At 44.4% G+C, this 17,283-nt stretch overlaps 1 protein-coding gene across 5 annotated transcripts in view; it reads left to right on the top strand.

The window, feature by feature from the left end:
* ZFP64 (ZFP64 zinc finger protein) overlaps window positions 1-17,283 on the top strand; it is a 78,087-nt gene that overhangs the window by 8,736 nt on the left and 52,068 nt on the right. For all 5 annotated transcript variants that reach the window (XM_027086967.1, XM_027086965.1, XM_027086966.1 and 2 more), the window contains 3 exons: window positions 8,567-8,728; window positions 10,012-10,074; window positions 13,317-13,568. In XM_027086967.1, coding sequence (XP_026942768.1) covers window positions 8,567-8,728; window positions 10,012-10,074; window positions 13,317-13,568 — 477 coding nt within the window. The remainder of the gene's footprint in view (window positions 1-8,566; window positions 8,729-10,011; window positions 10,075-13,316; window positions 13,569-17,283) is intronic.

A 17,283-nucleotide genomic window follows, 5' to 3' on the forward strand; every position in this document is an offset into this window, starting at 1 on the left:
AAAAGTCACCTCCACCTAGAAGCTACCTATGATTTCTCCCTCCCCCCTACCCCTAAGGTTAGGTTCGTCACTGCTTCCTCGCCTAACACATATCACAGTTGCAATTAATTTGTTATTTCGTAACAAGCAGTCTTTAGCCAGAAAAGTAAATTCAGGTGCTCCTGGGGATCAGGCAGTGGCAGCAAATGCAACAGCAGATCCACTGTGATGGAGCGTGGGCGGGCCTTTGGACAATAAGCAGAGGAGGAGGAAAGCAGCCCCTGAGAGCCAGGAGGCAGCATCAGCTGGGCCTTGGTGTTGCTGGGAGCTGGGCTGACTCTCGCTGGTGGGTCGTGCTGTTCTCCTGGTGAACGCAAACAGGTTCACAGAATGTCTGCAGGAGACAGGGCCACTCTGACTGTGGTGGGACAGGATGAAGACAGAACCCCTCTGTCATCACACCTGAGCCACGGAATACCAGACATCCCCTCCTCCCCCACTGAGCTGAGTGACACTGCTGCTTTACCTACTACGGCTTTACCTTCTGTGCTTCTCAGTAATAGTCACTAAGATACCAAATCATAGACTTGTCCCCACCTCCTGACAGCCTCCAATGCAGGCTTCCGTGAACTGTCCCCCCAAAATCATCTAACATGAGCCCCAAACCTCTAATACTCTTTAGGTCCTTTCTAACACCCTCTTACCGAGACCCTCCACGGCTCACGTGGTATGAGGTTTCCTTCGTTATAATGACTAATCAACCTATCCAACTACAGGTGTGTCCCTGGTGGTCTTTGGCCAGAGGTCATTGACCTAGGGAAACCCACCTAGTTGATTTTGAAAGCCTTAAAAAAAAATTCTGAGGGCTCAGTTTGGCCTGTGGGCCCCCAACTAGTAGTTTAGTATCTAGTTTACTAGACTGTAAATCTCCCTGGAGCAGGAACTAATCAGTCTTGTTTTCCTGCCACCCAGCACCAGGCCTGGCACATCCTAGGCACTCAGTAAAACAGTTACCAAATGAATGCAGGAAAGGGCAGCTGTAAGGATTAACTTCATTAAATGTGCATGAACTTCATGGCATGGCACCTGCCCCATCATCAGGGCCCCGTGAGGGCAGCTCTGGGGCTGTCGTGTGCCAGATGCTGGAGCCGAGATAATGGAGATGCTTCCCGTGGAGAATTCCAAGCTCATCAGGGAGGGGAGGAGAATTTAGTTGTAAGACATACAAACCCAGCCATCTGTGACAAGTACAGCCTTGTGCAGAGAGTTCATGGAGTAGATTGGTCCCAGCGGGGAAAGCCAAGGGAAGAAATGATGAGTGAGATCGAATGTATAATAGGCCTTGAAAACCTCACCTGCCTTGGGGAGGAAGATGGGGGGGCACTTCCTCCTGGTGGTCTGGAGGTGGAGAAGCTGATCTTGCTTCTGAAGGCGAGATCTGATAACAGTGGCAGGAGATGACACGGGGAGTATGGGGTAGCAGCCCTGCTTTGATCTGGCCTTTATTGTGAAGAAGCTGGGGAGCCGTTGAAGGTTGCCGAGCGTGTGAGTAATTAGTAAGGCAAACGATGTAATGATTTGCCGGGAGAATCTGGCAATAATAATAATAGCTAATTCTCATGTACTGCTCATTATGTGCCGTGTACTTTTTTTTTTTAATACTTAGCCGCGTTGGGTCTTCATTGCTGCACGTGGGCTTTTTCTAGTTGCAACGAACGGGGGTACTCTTTGTTGTGGTGCACGGGCTTCTCATCGTGGTGGCTTCTCTTGTTGCCGAGCACGGGCTCTAGGCACGTGGGCTTCAGTAGTTGTGGCACGGGGGCTCAGTAGTTGTGGCTCGCAGGCTCTAGAGCACAGGCTCAGTAGTTGTGGTGCACGGGCTTCGTTGCTTCGCGGCATGTGGGAACTTCCCGGGCCAGGGCTTGAACCCGTGTCCCCTGCATTGGCAGGCGGATTCTTAACCACTGCACCACCGGGGAAGCCCGCCATGCACTTTTTAAGTACTCTATATATGAAGTAGTTTTTCACGACTTAAATTGTTATGAATTTAAATTTTACGTTTCATTTTAAAAATTAACTTTTCACAACATAAATTAGGTACTAAGAATTATTATCCCCATTTTACCCATAATGAACTAAAGCACAGAGGAATTAAATACCTTGACCAAGGTGACAGAGCCAGAAAGGGGCAGAACGGGGCCTGAAAGCCAGGCTACCTGGCCGAGGAGTCTGCACTTGACTGCACCACATCACCCCTTAGGAAAGTCCTCATTGCAGTGTTTCTCAAAAGAACCACATGGAGCTTTGGTGAAAAATGCAGACACCCAGCCCCCTCCCTTAAGCGTACCATCTGGGTGGGTCTGAGCAGGGTCCTGGGAATCTGGACCAGCCAGTGAGGGCTTGGGTCAGTTCAGATGCTTTTGGTTGCTCTTAACAGCACTAAACTACAAGAGGGCTGGATTGTAAAACATTCCTTACCTCAGGACAAGAACGGCAGGGCAGACCCCAGGGTCTTTGCATCTTCTTGCTGTCCTCGGCAGTAGTCCTCCTCATGGCCACAAGGGGGCTGCTGCTGCTGCTTTCAGCCTCAAGTCTTCACTCAGCCCTGCCCATGGATGGGGAAAGGGGCAGCTTCGCTTTACCAGAGAGGAAATGCTTCTCCAGAAATTCTAGATCCCATTGGCTAAGATGCCCCGTTCCACTGTCTTGGAAGAAGCCAGGCCAGCAAGGGACAAGGAGGAGGGGCTTAGCAGTGGAATCCAATCCCGAGGCCCCTCTGGACAGCCACACTCCTGCCACTACCCTGTTAGAATAGTCTAGAGCAGGAGTTCTCAAAGCTGGTATGCAGAAGAATTACGTGGAAAACTTGTTAAAAATCAGCTATAAATATACCCAGACTATACCTAGATCTCGGCATCAGAATCTTTGGTACATGATCAATTTTGAGAACCACTGGACCAGGAGGAGAAAGACAAGAAAGGATGGAAATCTTTCAGTGGCAGTGTCAGGCGCGTAGGTGCTTCTTTTTTCAGAATGAAAGTCCACGTCAAGCCGCGTATCTTCGCCCCAATTCCTAATTCCAGGGCAAGGGGGTCTGATTGGTCCAGCGTTTGTGCAGGTGTCTGCTTCCTAACCAATCAGCTGCAGCAGAGAGAGGGGGTGAGGGTCACCCTTGGGACGGGGGACAGATGGGCTGATGTGCTGGGGCAGGTGTGGACCACATTCAGGAAAACCCTTTGGAAGAACATGAGAAGACTTTTCCTTACAGAGAGAGGTGGATTTTTCTCCCAGCAGGTGAATTCTGAGTTTGCATTTGAATCAAGGCCCCTAAGTGTGAGTCCTAATAAGCATGGCCTATAGTGGAAGAAACAGGAACAAACAAACGATAGATTTGACGATATGACAATGAAGCAATTTCCTTAATCTGTAAAGATCGGGTCTTCCCCAGTGACTTAGTGGATAAGAATCGACCTGCCAATGCAGGGGACACGGGTTTGATCCCTGGTCCATGAAGATCCCACGTGCCGCGGAGCGACTAAGCCCGGGTGCCACAACTACTGAGCCTGTGCTCTAGAGCCCGCAAGCCACAACTACTGAGCCTGCACACCACAACTACTGAGCCTGCCCTCCAGAGCCCACGTATTGCAACTACTGAGCCCACGAGCTACAACTACTGAAGCCTGCATACCTAGAGCCTGTGCTCCGCAACAAGAGAAGCCACCACAATGAGAAGCCCATGCACCGCAACAAAGAGTAGCCCCCACTCACCGCAACTAGAGGAAGCCCGCGCGCAGCAGTGAAGACCCAACGCAGCCATAAATAAATAAATCTGTAAAGATCATTTACAAGTCAATGAGAAAAACGTAAAAATTCAATAGAAAAAAAAAGAGCTAATAGCATGAATAGGCAGTTCATAAAGAAGGTATATGAATGAATAAAATATGGTGGAAAAGAGATTCATCTTCACCAATTATTAATGAAACGCAAATTAAACTAAAATGATCTCATTTTGTCCTGTCAAATAGTCTGTGTGATAGCCAAGGTGAAGGGGAGAATGTACATTGAGGTAGATTTTCTGGAAGGATCTCATAATTATGAATTATGAATTCATAATTCAATTATGAATCACCAATTATGACCTTTCCATTTTGACCTGATTCTTCAGCTTACAAGGAAGGTATCGAGAGAAACTAGAGATAAGTTAAAATTTTTGGATAGGTATTATTTATAAAGGTAAACACCTAAAAACCAACTCATTGTCCAAAACGGGGGAATGGTCAATTTAACTGTGACAACCAACATGATGGCGTATTATGTAGCCATAAGAAATTGTGTTTTGGGTGGATGATAACGTGGCAGAATGCTTTCACATAGCAAAATTGTTTAATAAAATTGCTTAATTGTTTAATAAAAAAGAAAAGAATACAAAACAATTTAAGCCATGACTCCAGTTTTATACTTTTAAAATCTATATACAAAGGCTACGTTAGCCATTTGGTCCATCATTAATTCAACCAATGTTCTCTGAGCCCCTGCACTGCCAGCGTCTGTGTGAGGTTCTGGGAAACAGTGATGGAGAGAAACAGGTGTTGTCCTCACCTGGCTCATCCAACCAAAGGAGGAGAGGATGGTCATTAAATACTTTCCCAAATAACTATTTAATTACAGTAGAGATAAGTACTTTGGGGAAAAAGTACAGTATTTAATGAGCATATCATGCAAGGGGGTATACTGCCATATGGGGACAGCACTGGGCAGGTTTTCTTCTCTACACTTTTCTGTACTCCCTAGATTTTCTACCATTGGTGTTTACTTTTGTTTTGAAAAAATAATACATTTTTAATTTTAAAAAAGAGAAAAGGTTTTTAAAAATGGAGTTTTTAAGTCAAAGAAGAGAAGCGAGAAGCAAAGTGGCTTGGGAGACGTGGAATCTTCAGCTATTTGAAGAACAGTTTTGTGGGAGGAGCTACAGTTGGCCCATGTGAGCCCAGCGGGTCTAGGACACCAGTGGGTCCCAACCACAGAGATTTTGGTTCCCTGTGAAATTCATGTGACATTCTTACTTTTTAAGCAACAACATGAGTGAATAACTGAACACCCAAGGTGCTCCTGCTACAGACCAGGACTGCATAGAACAAACCGCGTGTTTCAGATACGCACCTGGGCACACGGGCAAGCCAGGGAGAGCCCCAGGGGCAAAAACAAAACCAAAGGCCGGTGTGAGGCTGTGAGCTGCTGGGGGTTGTTGGGGGAGGGCTGGGGGAGCTGATCTCACTAAGCACTGGACTTGATTATAAGAGCCATTGAGAACATTCTCCCCTGGGGATAGGTCATGCCTCTGCTGGAAGCAGTTCCCCCCTCAGCAGATCTGGGTGCTTGGGGTTGACCCTGCTGCCTTCACTTCTGCTGGACACTCAGATTCCCCAAGGCCACTGCCACTATTTATGCCAAATCTGAAGACAGACAAGGACCCCCCCCCACCAATTGATCCCTGCATTTGGGTGCCTGACTCCCTATGCTTCCTGCCGCCTCCCTCAAGACACCAAAAGCACAGGCAACAAAGGCAAAAATGGGCACGTGGGACTGCATCGAACTTCTGTGCATCTAAGGAAACAACCAGCAGAACGTAAAGGCAGCCTACTGGATGGGAGAAAATATTTGCAAACCATATATCTGAGAAGGGGTTACTATCCAGAATACTGTCGTGTTTCCACTTTGCCGTGACTCACCACGAAAGGGATGCTGAGGCTTACGGTGGAGGGGCAGGTGGACAGTTAGGGGACGAAGCCCCATCGATCTCCCTGGAGGGCGGGAATCCCAGGCTCAGGATCATTCAGGACCCAGCACTTACCTCCCCAGGAGGGTTACGGACTCCACAGCTGAGCTGAGCCGTAGGGAGGGCCTGGCCACTGTCACAACCCCTCCCCACCCCAGCGTCTTCCAGCCTTTTTTGTTCAAAAAGTGGTAGAGCAGAAAGTTGGGAAGTCATGGTAGCGTGAACAGCAATCCTAGTTTTAACACTGAAGGTCCTGTATCCCGGGGAACACTCAGTCCCAGGCAAACGAAGGCAGTTGGTCTCCCTGAGTCTTGATCATATTCCTGTTGAAAGTTTGATGCCCAGTTCTGCTCAAGGGTAGTAACTCACATTTATTAAGACTCAGCTGTGGACATATCCTGTGCTACTGATGCTCTCATGAAACTTTGCAATAACCTTATGAAGTGGGCACAGTGATTATCCCCACTTACAGGCAAGAAAACGGAGGCTCAGAGAAGTCACGTGACTGGCCTGAGGTCCCACACCTAGGAAGTAGCTGAACCTAGACTTTTATCAGTTCAAAGATACATTGTAACATCTGAAATGGGGGTGCACCTTGGAATCAAGGAGATAGCTGCCAGCCAAGAGGCAGTCACCAGAAAATTGTCTTCGCGCGCTGGGAAACCTTGATTGCATCGTCATTGATCACTTTTTTTGTCACTTTGGCAGAGTTGTGTGCATTTTTTGGTGCTACATTTGTTGGGTTTCATTGCTGTTTGAAATGTCTTCTGCGATATTGCAGGATGATTCAGATAGAAGATGAAAAGTAACTGTGCCCAGAAGGATCTGGAAACAGTAGCAGCGGGTCAGTTTGATATTAATGAAGCAAATATTTGTTGCTGGAGGAACAACTGTAGTTTTTGCAAAGCAACAACCAAGAAAGATGGAGTCCCTCAATTAGACAAAGCTGGGTTAAGGTTTGCTGCTGAGATGCCTGGAAAAGGATCCCTTACACCAGTGGTTCTCAAACTTGAGCCTGTATCAGAATCACGTGGGCAGCTTGTTAGATTGCTGGGTCCACCTGAGAGTTTCTCATTCAGTAGGTGGGGGTGGGGCCCGAGAATTGCCTTTGTAGCAAGTTCCTAGGTAAGTCCAGCGCTGCTGGCTGGGGACCATGCTTTGAGAACCAAGCAGAGCAGAGGAAGCAGGAGCAATAGCTAATCCCGCAGAGTAGATGAAACATCTCAACAAGAGGCAGGTGTGCTTGGTTAATGCATCAAAGAGACTTGGTGTGAAGATGGAACATGAGTTTGTCAGACTCTTTCGGCCAGCTTTAAACAAAAGCCACTTCCCCCGACATATTTCAATTGAGGAAAATGGAAACCATGATTTTGCTCAAATACCAAATACTGATAGAACCCAGCTATTCTTTGACATGCATTGGAATGAAGTTGTCATTGCCAAAGGTGCCCAAGGAGTACAGGTCAGGAACCTGAGTTTCCTATCAAGTATCCGAAGAAATCTAAAAGAATTCATTCAACGAATACTATAAAATGTCTAAGGAATATCTATACATATATAAATACCTAAGGAATATGAAAACATTGCATTATAATGTGTTGAATAGACAACTTTTAAAAATTTATTGTGTGTAAAATAATGCTGCATCTTACAGTCTATAACATCTTAGATTCAAAGAAAAATGATGTTTGTTTTAAGAGAAACTGTAATTAACACCTCAAACCTGTGGAGGGAGTATTACTGCTTCAGGCAAAGCCAAAATAGGGAGTAATGTCAGGCCCAGGTTGATTTAAAGAAGTGTACTCTGTAAGTACAATGGCAGAAATGTCAAAGGTGGTGCCTCAGTGACTGAGGTTTGGAAACAGAAGATGACGTTGGCTCTCAAAGCCATCATTAGGGCCTGTCAGCCTGACAAGTTCATCTAATGAACAGGCCCCGTGGTTGTATTTACTCCTATTTGAAGCCACATCTCCATGTGACGATTACATGTAATAAAGGAAGAAAGAAAATACATATTCCCAAACCATAAATTTAATTAACAGAGTAGTCAAAAGAACTATGATTGAAAAAAAGAAAAAAGAAATTTGAGACTGCCTGTTTTACCTGTTATAATGACAAGGTTAAAGACAAAGATGATAAAGATGTTTGATCTCCTTTTTATTCTTTTTTCCTCAAAATTTCAGTAAGAATACAAGGTTTGTTTGTTTGTTTTAGGAGTACTTGTGTTAAAAAGTATTTATGTTTAGAGAGTATTTGTAGTTTTGCCCAGAATTCCTTCAATCAGTTCCTTTCCAGTTGTTTGTTAGGATTTTGTGATAAAGCTTATGAAAGTAATGCTTTTGGCTGAAGTTAACAGAAAACCTACCTGGTAAATGGTAGGGACATTTCTTTTTTATTTAGTAAGTCTAGATTTGAATGGTTTTCAGGGCTCTGGCTCAACATCTGGTTTTCTTGCTCTCCCTTTATGGTTACAGAATGACTGCCACAGATCCAGACATCACGTCCTCACTCCAGCATGTCCAAAGACAGAAAGTGGGGCAACCAGGGCAGCAAGAATGAGCTTTCCTCAACTACCTCTCTTTCTGCCCCCACCTTTTCTTCAAGTCAGGGAGAAAATCTTTTCCAAAAGCCCTGCAGCAGATGTTCTCTAGAGTCTCATGGGCTAGAACGGGGTCACATGATCACTCCTAAGCAGCAAGGGAGACTGGGAAAGCAATATTAGCATGTTCATTCTCTACAAAGGAAGGTGGGCAAAGGGAATATCTATTGGGTATTCATATTATGAAAATTAATAATCATCATATCTTTTAGTTTCAGCTCCAGAATTTGTTTTTGAACATGGCTATCAAACATATCTGCCCACAGAAAGCAACGAAAACCAGACAGCCACTGTCATCTCTCTCCCTGCCAAGTCACGAGCCAAAAAGCCCACAGCCCCAACTGCTCAGAAGAGGCTTAACTGTTGCTATCCAGGTAAAGGCAGCATATTGTCCTACTTTTGTAGAGAATGTGATATTTAACAGGTCCAGGACTCGAACTCGTGAATTCCTGACAACTGGACGTAGGTGTGCTCCAAACTGCTTGGCTTAAAAAAATCAACCCACAGCATTTGCATCATCACATATGACCTGTCTCTCACTGTCTCTGGTCACCATGCACTGGGCTCTAAGACTTTCATAGCCATGGGCCTTTCTTTGAATGGGACTAGTGAAGATTTAAGATTACTGTGAATTTTTCTTTCTGTGCTGTAACTTAGGAAGACATCCAGAAAAATTATTCCTTCCTTACTTTAAAAAAAAGAAAAAAGAAACCTTTAGGGGGCTTCCCTGGTGGCGCAGTGGTTGAGAGTCCGCCTGCCAATGCAGGGGACATGGGTTCATGCCCCGGTCCGGGAGGATCCCACATGCCGCGGAGCGGCTGGGCCCGTGAGCCATGGCCGCTGAGCCTGCGCGTCCGGAGCCTGTGCTCCGCAATGGGAGAGGCCACAGCAGTGAGAGGCCCGCGTACCGCAAAAAAAAAAAAAACCTTTAGGGAAGGCAAGGAAAATTTCAGACTTAAGGAAAAGTTGCAAAAATAGCACAGAAAATTTCTGTGTACCTTTCGTCTCGATTTCCCAAATATTAACATACTATGTTTGCTTTGTTATTCTTTCTATATATACATATATTTCCCCCAAAGTTGCAGACATGATGTCCCTTTACCCCTAAGTACCTCAATGTACATTTCCTAGAAACAAGAATATTCTTTTATATAACCACAGTACAATCATCAATATCAGGAAATTAACATTTATACATACTATTATCAAACTGCTGACCTTATTAAGATTTTACCAGTTGTCTCACTAATGTCCTCTGTATCAAAAGGAAAACTGGTCCAGGATCCAGTTCATAATACACATTGCATTCAGTTTTCATGTGTCTTTAGTTTCCTTTAATCCTAAGCTTTTGTCTTTCGTGACCTTTGACAGTTTTGCAAAGCACAGGCCAGTTATTTCATATTGAATAAAATGTTCGTCACTTTGGGTTTGTCTGATGTTTCCTCACGATCAGATGTAGGTGAAGCAATTTGAGCAGGAAGTACAGACGAGATATTATGTGCTTGGTGCCTGGTATCAGGAGCATACTGATACCTGTTGGTCCCATTACTGTGGGATTAACTTTCATCACTTGGTTAAGGAAGTTTCTGCCAGGCTTCTCCATTCTCAAGGGACTGTGTTTCCCTCTGTCATTGATTTTTCCTTGCCTTTTCTTAAGGTTGCCAGTTCAAGACTGCCTATGGCATGAAGGACATGGAGCGTCATTTAAAAATCCACACAGGTAAGTGGTTCACACACATCCCTTCTCTGTGCTGGGAGCTGGGGATCCAGACAAGTCAGACACATGATATGATGCAGAACCTCACTGGTCATCATGGGAATACAAACACAAATGAAATAAAAACGAGATGCTGTTTCTACACGTGATTTTGGCAGAAAATGTTTAGAGCAATAAAATCCAGTGCTGGAACAGATATGAGAAAACTTAGAAGTGGAAATGTGAACTGGTACAGACACTTTGGAAATTGATCTGCCAGAATTAATTTAAATGCACATATTCTTCTCATTTGGAGGAGATGATCCTGTAAGTAAGTGTGTGTGTGTTTGTGGTGTGTGTAATGACTGGTAAACAGAAGAAGGAGGGGGAGAATAGTGACTTTTCATTTATGTATCTTTACACGGCATCATTGGATACCTGAGTGTGTTTTGCAATTTTGAAAGGGGAATTTAATAAATACTTTTTTTAAAGGAGAGAAAAAAAGGATTGCATGGAAAAAGAAAAGTGTGATTATTTCTGGTGATTTTAATTTTCTCTAATGTATTATTTTTATGTCTCCCAGACCTTCTGCATGGAGAAGGAATTGCTTTTAGACTATTTTTCCTGAAGTATTAGATGCTCATAATTCAGATGATACAGTCATATATAAATTCAGTGAGTGTCAACGTGTATAAGGGAGGGACACTGAAATTTGGCGTGGGCATCCCTAATTGCCCAAATTCTGCTACTTAGCCTCAGATAAAATATCTGGAAGATAAAATAAAGAACATAAAATATCTAGCAGTTATCTCTGATACTCCTTGGCCACGGCCAATGATTGCCTTATTGCACTGGGATCACCATCATATCTAATCAGCCTCACGGCGTCATGTCATTTGGATTTCTTCTAGTTATCACAATCTGAAGTTATTAAGTTTTAGGTATTGGTAAGCATTCTCAATGTAACAAGCAATGAATCTCTCCTGGTGGGTGCCCTGTGTTGAAGTTCCATCAGTCACACGTAGCATATTCATCATTGTAAGAGTAAAGTGCTGTCATTATGCATGATAACTGGGGAAGCATTATAAAAATGTAAGTGAGGACAGCACCATGGAGTCCATCGCTGCAAATCTTCAGGAAGCATCCTCTACTCACAGTTAGCCACGCTTGGGTTTGTAGGATGATTTCTGCATAACTGCAGCATCTCCGTCAACATCTTCAAGTCAGAGAGTTGACAAGGTGTACTTACCTTAGTTACTTTCGGAGAAGAGCTCATGGCCAGGAACAGCAAGAGTGGGGCTCTTTACCAGCAGAGCTGGCCGTAAACCGTCCAGCTCCACCGACATCCGGCATCTGCTCGGTGTTGCACATACACAGGATGGTGCCCACAGAAGCTGTTTAGCAGCTGTCAGTAATGAGCAATTATTGTTCCTGGATTTTTTAATTTGACTGTGAACATTTTTAATAGTAAAATTACAATCTTGGGCTTCCCTGGTGGCGCGGTGGTTGAGAGTCCGCCTGCCGATGCGGGGGACAAGGGTTCGTGCCCCAGTCCGGGAAGATCCCACACACCGCGGAGCGGCTGGGCCCGTGAGCCATGGCCGCTGAGCCTGCGCATCCGGAGCCTGTGCTCCACAACGGGAGACGCCACAACAGTGAGAGGCCCGCGTACTGCAAAAAAAAAAAAAAATTACAATCTTTAATATACTTCTAGATGTATTCTTAAATCCCAGATGTTTGTTCTGTGAGGATAGTGACCAACTTTGGCTGACAATTGATTTTACCACTTAGCTATTTAGGATTTGGCCAAAATACATGTTTGATATGTAAAGTAAAGAGTGAAAATCCTGACTCACAACCCACATCCTTCTTATCTGACACATGCCCAAAAGTCACCAGTGTTAATAGTCCAGTGTGTCTCATTCTTAAATTTTGGCATGTGTATACCAGGCTTAAAAACGCACAATTTACTTTTTCCATCTCTTATTAAGTTAATAATATATACACTCTCTGCAACTTTCTGTTTCTCCTTTAATGCTGGATGTCTTTCCATGTCCGTATGCATGTATCTGCTTCATTCTTTTCGATGGCCAAGTAGGAAATTGGTTCAATAATTTATAGTACATTTACAGTATTGTACATATAATACTTCAGCCTTAAAAATCATGTTGTAGAAATTTAATGATGTGAAAATGATTGAAATTATTTTAAGTGCAAGAAAGTAGTCAGTGGAGAGGCAGTGTTGCATTTGGCTAAGAAAGCAAGACTGTCCTGGGTTCTAATCCCAGTTGTTGAGAGAATTAAGTAAAATCATTCAGAGGCACAGTACCTTCCAAAAAATAAGGGTTTAAATTGATGTTGGCCAAGAAGGTTTTTGTACCCCAAAATGTGCACACACACATACAAGATAATTGGAAAAGTAGATATCAAAAAATTAGCAGTTGTTCACGGGTGGCAAGTTGACAATGTGCGTTAGTGAGTACAGTTTAAGCTGCTGTGTAGCAAAACAGCCCAGCACCAGCTCACACAAGGTGAGGGTTTATGTCTGTCTCACGTAGCTGTCCAGAGGTAAGCAGGTGGTCTAGGCAGGTAGGCAGCTCTGTCCCCATCATCCAGGGACTTAAGTTCTCTCTCTGTATTACAGTACGTTAGGTTACGTATCCACCGTCTGCAGGTATGCTGTCCTCACCTGCTTGTTCACCCTCATGTCTTGGTAACAGCTGGCAAGACAGGTGGAAAGAGAAAAAGTAAAAGGCAAGCCATTTCCTTTCACGAAAGGGACACATTTACCTTCTCTGCCATTTGATTAATGAGGACTTCATCGCAGAATCACCCCTGGCTGCGAGTGAGGCCGAGAAATGTATTCTTTGGCTGGTCAGACGTGAGCTGTACTAAAACTTAGAGATTCTGAGTTTTAGGGTGTGTCTGTTATGAAAAAGAAAAAAGAGCTAATGGGTATGAGACAATGTTTCTTATTTTACTTAGCTGTACTTTAAAATTTTTGAGTTGCCTTCTATTTTAAATTGATAAAGAAAGAATTCATCTTCAATGTAGGAAAAATTAGAAACTACTAATAAACAACATAGAAGAAGCAATTCCTCCTCTCCCAAGACGTTAGCTCTTTGCCCGTCATCCGTGTAGTTTTGGGGCGGGGGGGTTCTAAATATCCTTGGGTGACTGTGTCTTAAGCTTTTCATAAGGCAGTGGGAAATAAGCCTTTTTCCCTTTTCATCTTGTTTCCTGATGCCGTGTGTGCACGTTTGAAGGAGACAAACCCCACAAGTGTGAAGTCTGCAGCAAGTGCTTCAGCCGGAAGGATAAGCTGAAGACCCACATGCGGTGCCACACGGGCGTGAAGCCCTATAAGTGCAAGACGTGTGACTACGCTGCTGCGGACAGCAGCAGCCTCAACAAGCACCTGCGGATACATTCCGACGAGCGGCCCTTCAAATGCCAGATCTGCCCCTACGCCAGCCGCAACTCCAGCCAGCTCACCGTACACCTCCGGTCCCACACAGGTACGTCCTTCATGTGGTCCTTACGCTGCGCTCCCAACTGCCTGTTGCCTAAATCACCGGCACCTTCAAGCACTGAGTCACAACCTAAGTAAAGGACCTGGGCACGTTAGTTCATCCCGTGGTTTGCAGTTTTGCTTTTCATCTGCTCAGAAGTCGCTTTCTCTGTAAAATAGGGAAGAACATCAAGGTTATAACTTTATACACATCTTTATGTAGCTTTAGACCCTATTCACTAGTATTTACTTGAGGAGGTGCACTAAATGAAGTATAGATATAAGCAATGCATTTTTAATCAGTGTCTGCATAACGTATGGTTAGGCATTTCAGTCGTCTTTTGAAGTTCAGCATGGGACAGCTTGATGAAAAAACTCAGCTGAGTAGGTAACTTAACAAATGATGTATGTTTTCCTTTTAGCAAGTGTGTCTCTTCGCTTTCAATACAGTGGTACTGTGTAACCACCACACAATCTCAGCAGCATATTATAAAAGCATTTGTTGCTCACGTACTTCAGGTCAGCAGGGAGTTGGCTAGACATTCCATTGATCTTGGCTGGGCTTAATCACATGTGTGGGAAAGGCTGGGTGTCCGCTGACCCTGGCTGGGGATCTGCTGGCTGTCTCCTAGCCTTGGCTGGGGCAGTCTGGCTCTGCCCACATGTCTCATAGCCTCCCTCTGGGACCAGTGGGCTACTCCAGGCTTGTCCTTCTCGTGTCAAGGGCAGAACTCTGCATGGAAGGCAAAACAAGTATGCCCCAATGTGTAAGCTCATTTCAAGCCTCTGCTTGCATCCCATTGGCTAAAGTAAGTTAAATGGTTGGGCCTGGTGTCAACGGGTGGGGCTGAACTCACTCACAGTGGAAGGTCATCCCAGGGTTACATGGCAAAGGCCATTTTTGCACCAACCATCATTCACCAGTTCACCCCACCATCATTCACATCTCTCTGACATGCAGATGCATTCATGGCCTCCCAAAACCCACACAAGTCTAGCCAATCATAGGATCAGGAACTTGCAGTCTCCATCAGGTATAGATATGGCTTCTCTTGACCTAGAGCCTTCTGCAATAAAAAGACAAAGCTGTCTGTCCCCACGCTCCCAGCGTGCAGCGGTGAAACGCAGCCAGGATACTTATGATATTCCTCCTGTTCCAAAGGGGAAGAACAGGAGGCGCTTGGCAGTCACTGGTGCACAGATTACTGAAATCCCTCTGGGCAGGTGTTTCCAGGTCCCCCCACTCTGGGAACAGGGAATGTTTCTTGATTAGGCGTTGACTCGACCGTGTGCTTTTTGACTCTGCTCCCTGGAGCAGCCTTTCATCACCTCCCTTAACCACTTCTGAAAAGGAGTGGAAAATGTGCCTTTGAGAACCTTTCTCAGCCTGCCTCCTGCCTAACGAAAGTTGGGATCTTTTTAGGTTTTATTTTAGTCTAGACTGACAGCTTTGCTGATAGATCTATCTTAAAAACGTTGTGAGTTTCCTGTGTATCTGTGTGCCAAAAGCCACACCCATAATTCTTCTGGAGACTTGCCTTTCCTCTAAACTCAATTATAGGCACTTTCGGCAAATAATGTTCTGTAGGTTGAAGCCGGTGCGACTTTTAGGAATCCGTGTCCAGCTGAGAGGACTTACTTGGCACCAACTTTATTCTTTTGGAGATTTTGACAAAGAACCTTGTGCTTACACCCTTCATTTCTCATTCGTTCTTCCCTCTGCGATCAGTTCCCTGGATATGATCTTTGTTCCCAGGCTTTTGTCGTACTTTGAAAATCTTTTGCTGGTTGAAGATGGGAAACTTCATCTAACCCAGCACATCTTTGATTTTCTGTATTCTCGCTAAATTCCATTTTGAAAATGGCCAGTTCTTTTGTCTCTTTCTTGTGGGACCTTATCATATGCAGCTTGTAAGACACTTTCACTGTTCTGCTTAGAACTAATGAATCTCTTTGCTCAAGTTCAGAATTCAGTGGGTACATTTTTCTATCTTCTAAGTTACGACAGGTGACAGTTTTCCCAAATGCTTGCCGTGAAATGTGTGCACTGCCACTTTTCCAGCCTTTACCTGCCCCCCCAAACCCAAAGCTACGTATTTTGGTTTTCTGTTACGGCAGCGCTCTGTTTCTCGATGCCAATATGTATATCAGTTATCTGTTGTCACAATAATGCAGTATAACAAAAAACCCCACAGAACCTCAGTGGATACAACAACATGCCTTCTCTGTTCATGTTTGGGGATCAGCTGGGTGTCATCTGGGCAACTCTGCTGGTCTTTGCTGGGCTCACTTACAAATCTCAGAATCTGCTGGCTGTGGGCTGGCTGTCCACTGGCCTTGGCTGCAACAATCCAGCTGTGCTCCACGTCTGTCGTCCTCCTCCTGGGATCAGCGGGTAGGACAGGATTGACCTTCTCCTGGCGATGGATGACAGAGGTACAAGCGAGCAAACCCCGATTCACAAACCCATTCAAGCCATTACTTGTATCAAGTCTAGTTAACATACCATCAGGCAAATCCAATGACGTGATAGAGCCTATTTTATTAGGGGTCGTGGCAAGTCATCCTGTCCCTGTCGGGCGAGCATGCATAATCACATACATGGCAGAGGCCATGGCTACAGGGAGCGATAGGAGGTGGGGAGGTCTGGGGACATTAATCTGCTACAGCAAGTTGAGACATTGGCATAACTGGCGCCCATCTGATTTTCTTCAGAAATCTCCTCAGCCTCAGTTAGAGGCACTGAAGGATTCATTTAGGGAAGTTGTTCAGAATCGTCTTAACTTAGGAGGGTAAACTTAACCATTTCATTTATAATAGCATCTTTAAGTTGGTCTAGAAAAAGTATATTTTCTAAAAATTTAAATGTATGCCATTTATGCAGTATCTCCATGGAATGTTCATTTCCCTTTTATGAATCTGTGGCACTTGTAAAATTTTACAGATTGTAAAATTAATAGGATTTTGTCTTTACCCTTCCATCGCTTTGATCGACTATATTGTCTCGGTGGCAACCTAAACTCAAGAGATCTGTCAGCTTAAATATATCAGTTGCTTGTTCACAGAGCAACATTCATTAAGTCCTCACCAGGTACCAGACACTGCGAGGGTCAGGTAGTGGGCAGGAATGAACGTAGTCATTAGCTTTGGGGAGCTTATGGTCCAGTGGCACTGGTACTGACCAGTCTGCCTCATTTAAGAAATAAATCTGTGGTGAAAAGGAAAAAGAAGAAGATAATGATGATGAAAAGATTTAAACCCTTTGCCTTCACGTCAAAAAGTGTTGTTAAGCTCTGCGACTCAGCTGTGAGATCTGGTTATCTGGTTTTTCTGGGTTTGACCTCTGCTAAATTGCTTTAAAAACAAAAAAAAAAAGGCAAACAGATCGTCACTAATTTGGGCAGTGATGTAACTGAAGACCTAGCAGAACATTCTAGAGCAGTGATTCTTCCTCTGAGTCCACAGACACCTCCACCCAGGGATCCATGAGTAGAATTTAGGAGGGCCCTGAACTTGGATGAGGAAAAAAATTACATCTCCATTTTCACTCATCTTACTGAAATGTGATGTGTCCTTCAGTTATGAAAATAGGCATCCAGTCTGATTACAGTGCATGTGAACTTGTCGCCAGTAGAAATCACAGATCTTTTTATAATGTGTTTTTGATAGATCAAAACATCGTTTACAAAAAAAAAAAAAAAAAAAAAAAAAAAAAAACATCG

The sequence above is a fragment of the Aethalodelphis obliquidens genome, unplaced genomic scaffold (assembly GCF_003676395.1).
Source record: "Aethalodelphis obliquidens isolate GAN/ISIS:26980383/991018 unplaced genomic scaffold, ASM367639v1 scaffold57, whole genome shotgun sequence".
Taxonomy (NCBI): Eukaryota; Metazoa; Chordata; class Mammalia; order Artiodactyla; family Delphinidae; genus Aethalodelphis; species Aethalodelphis obliquidens.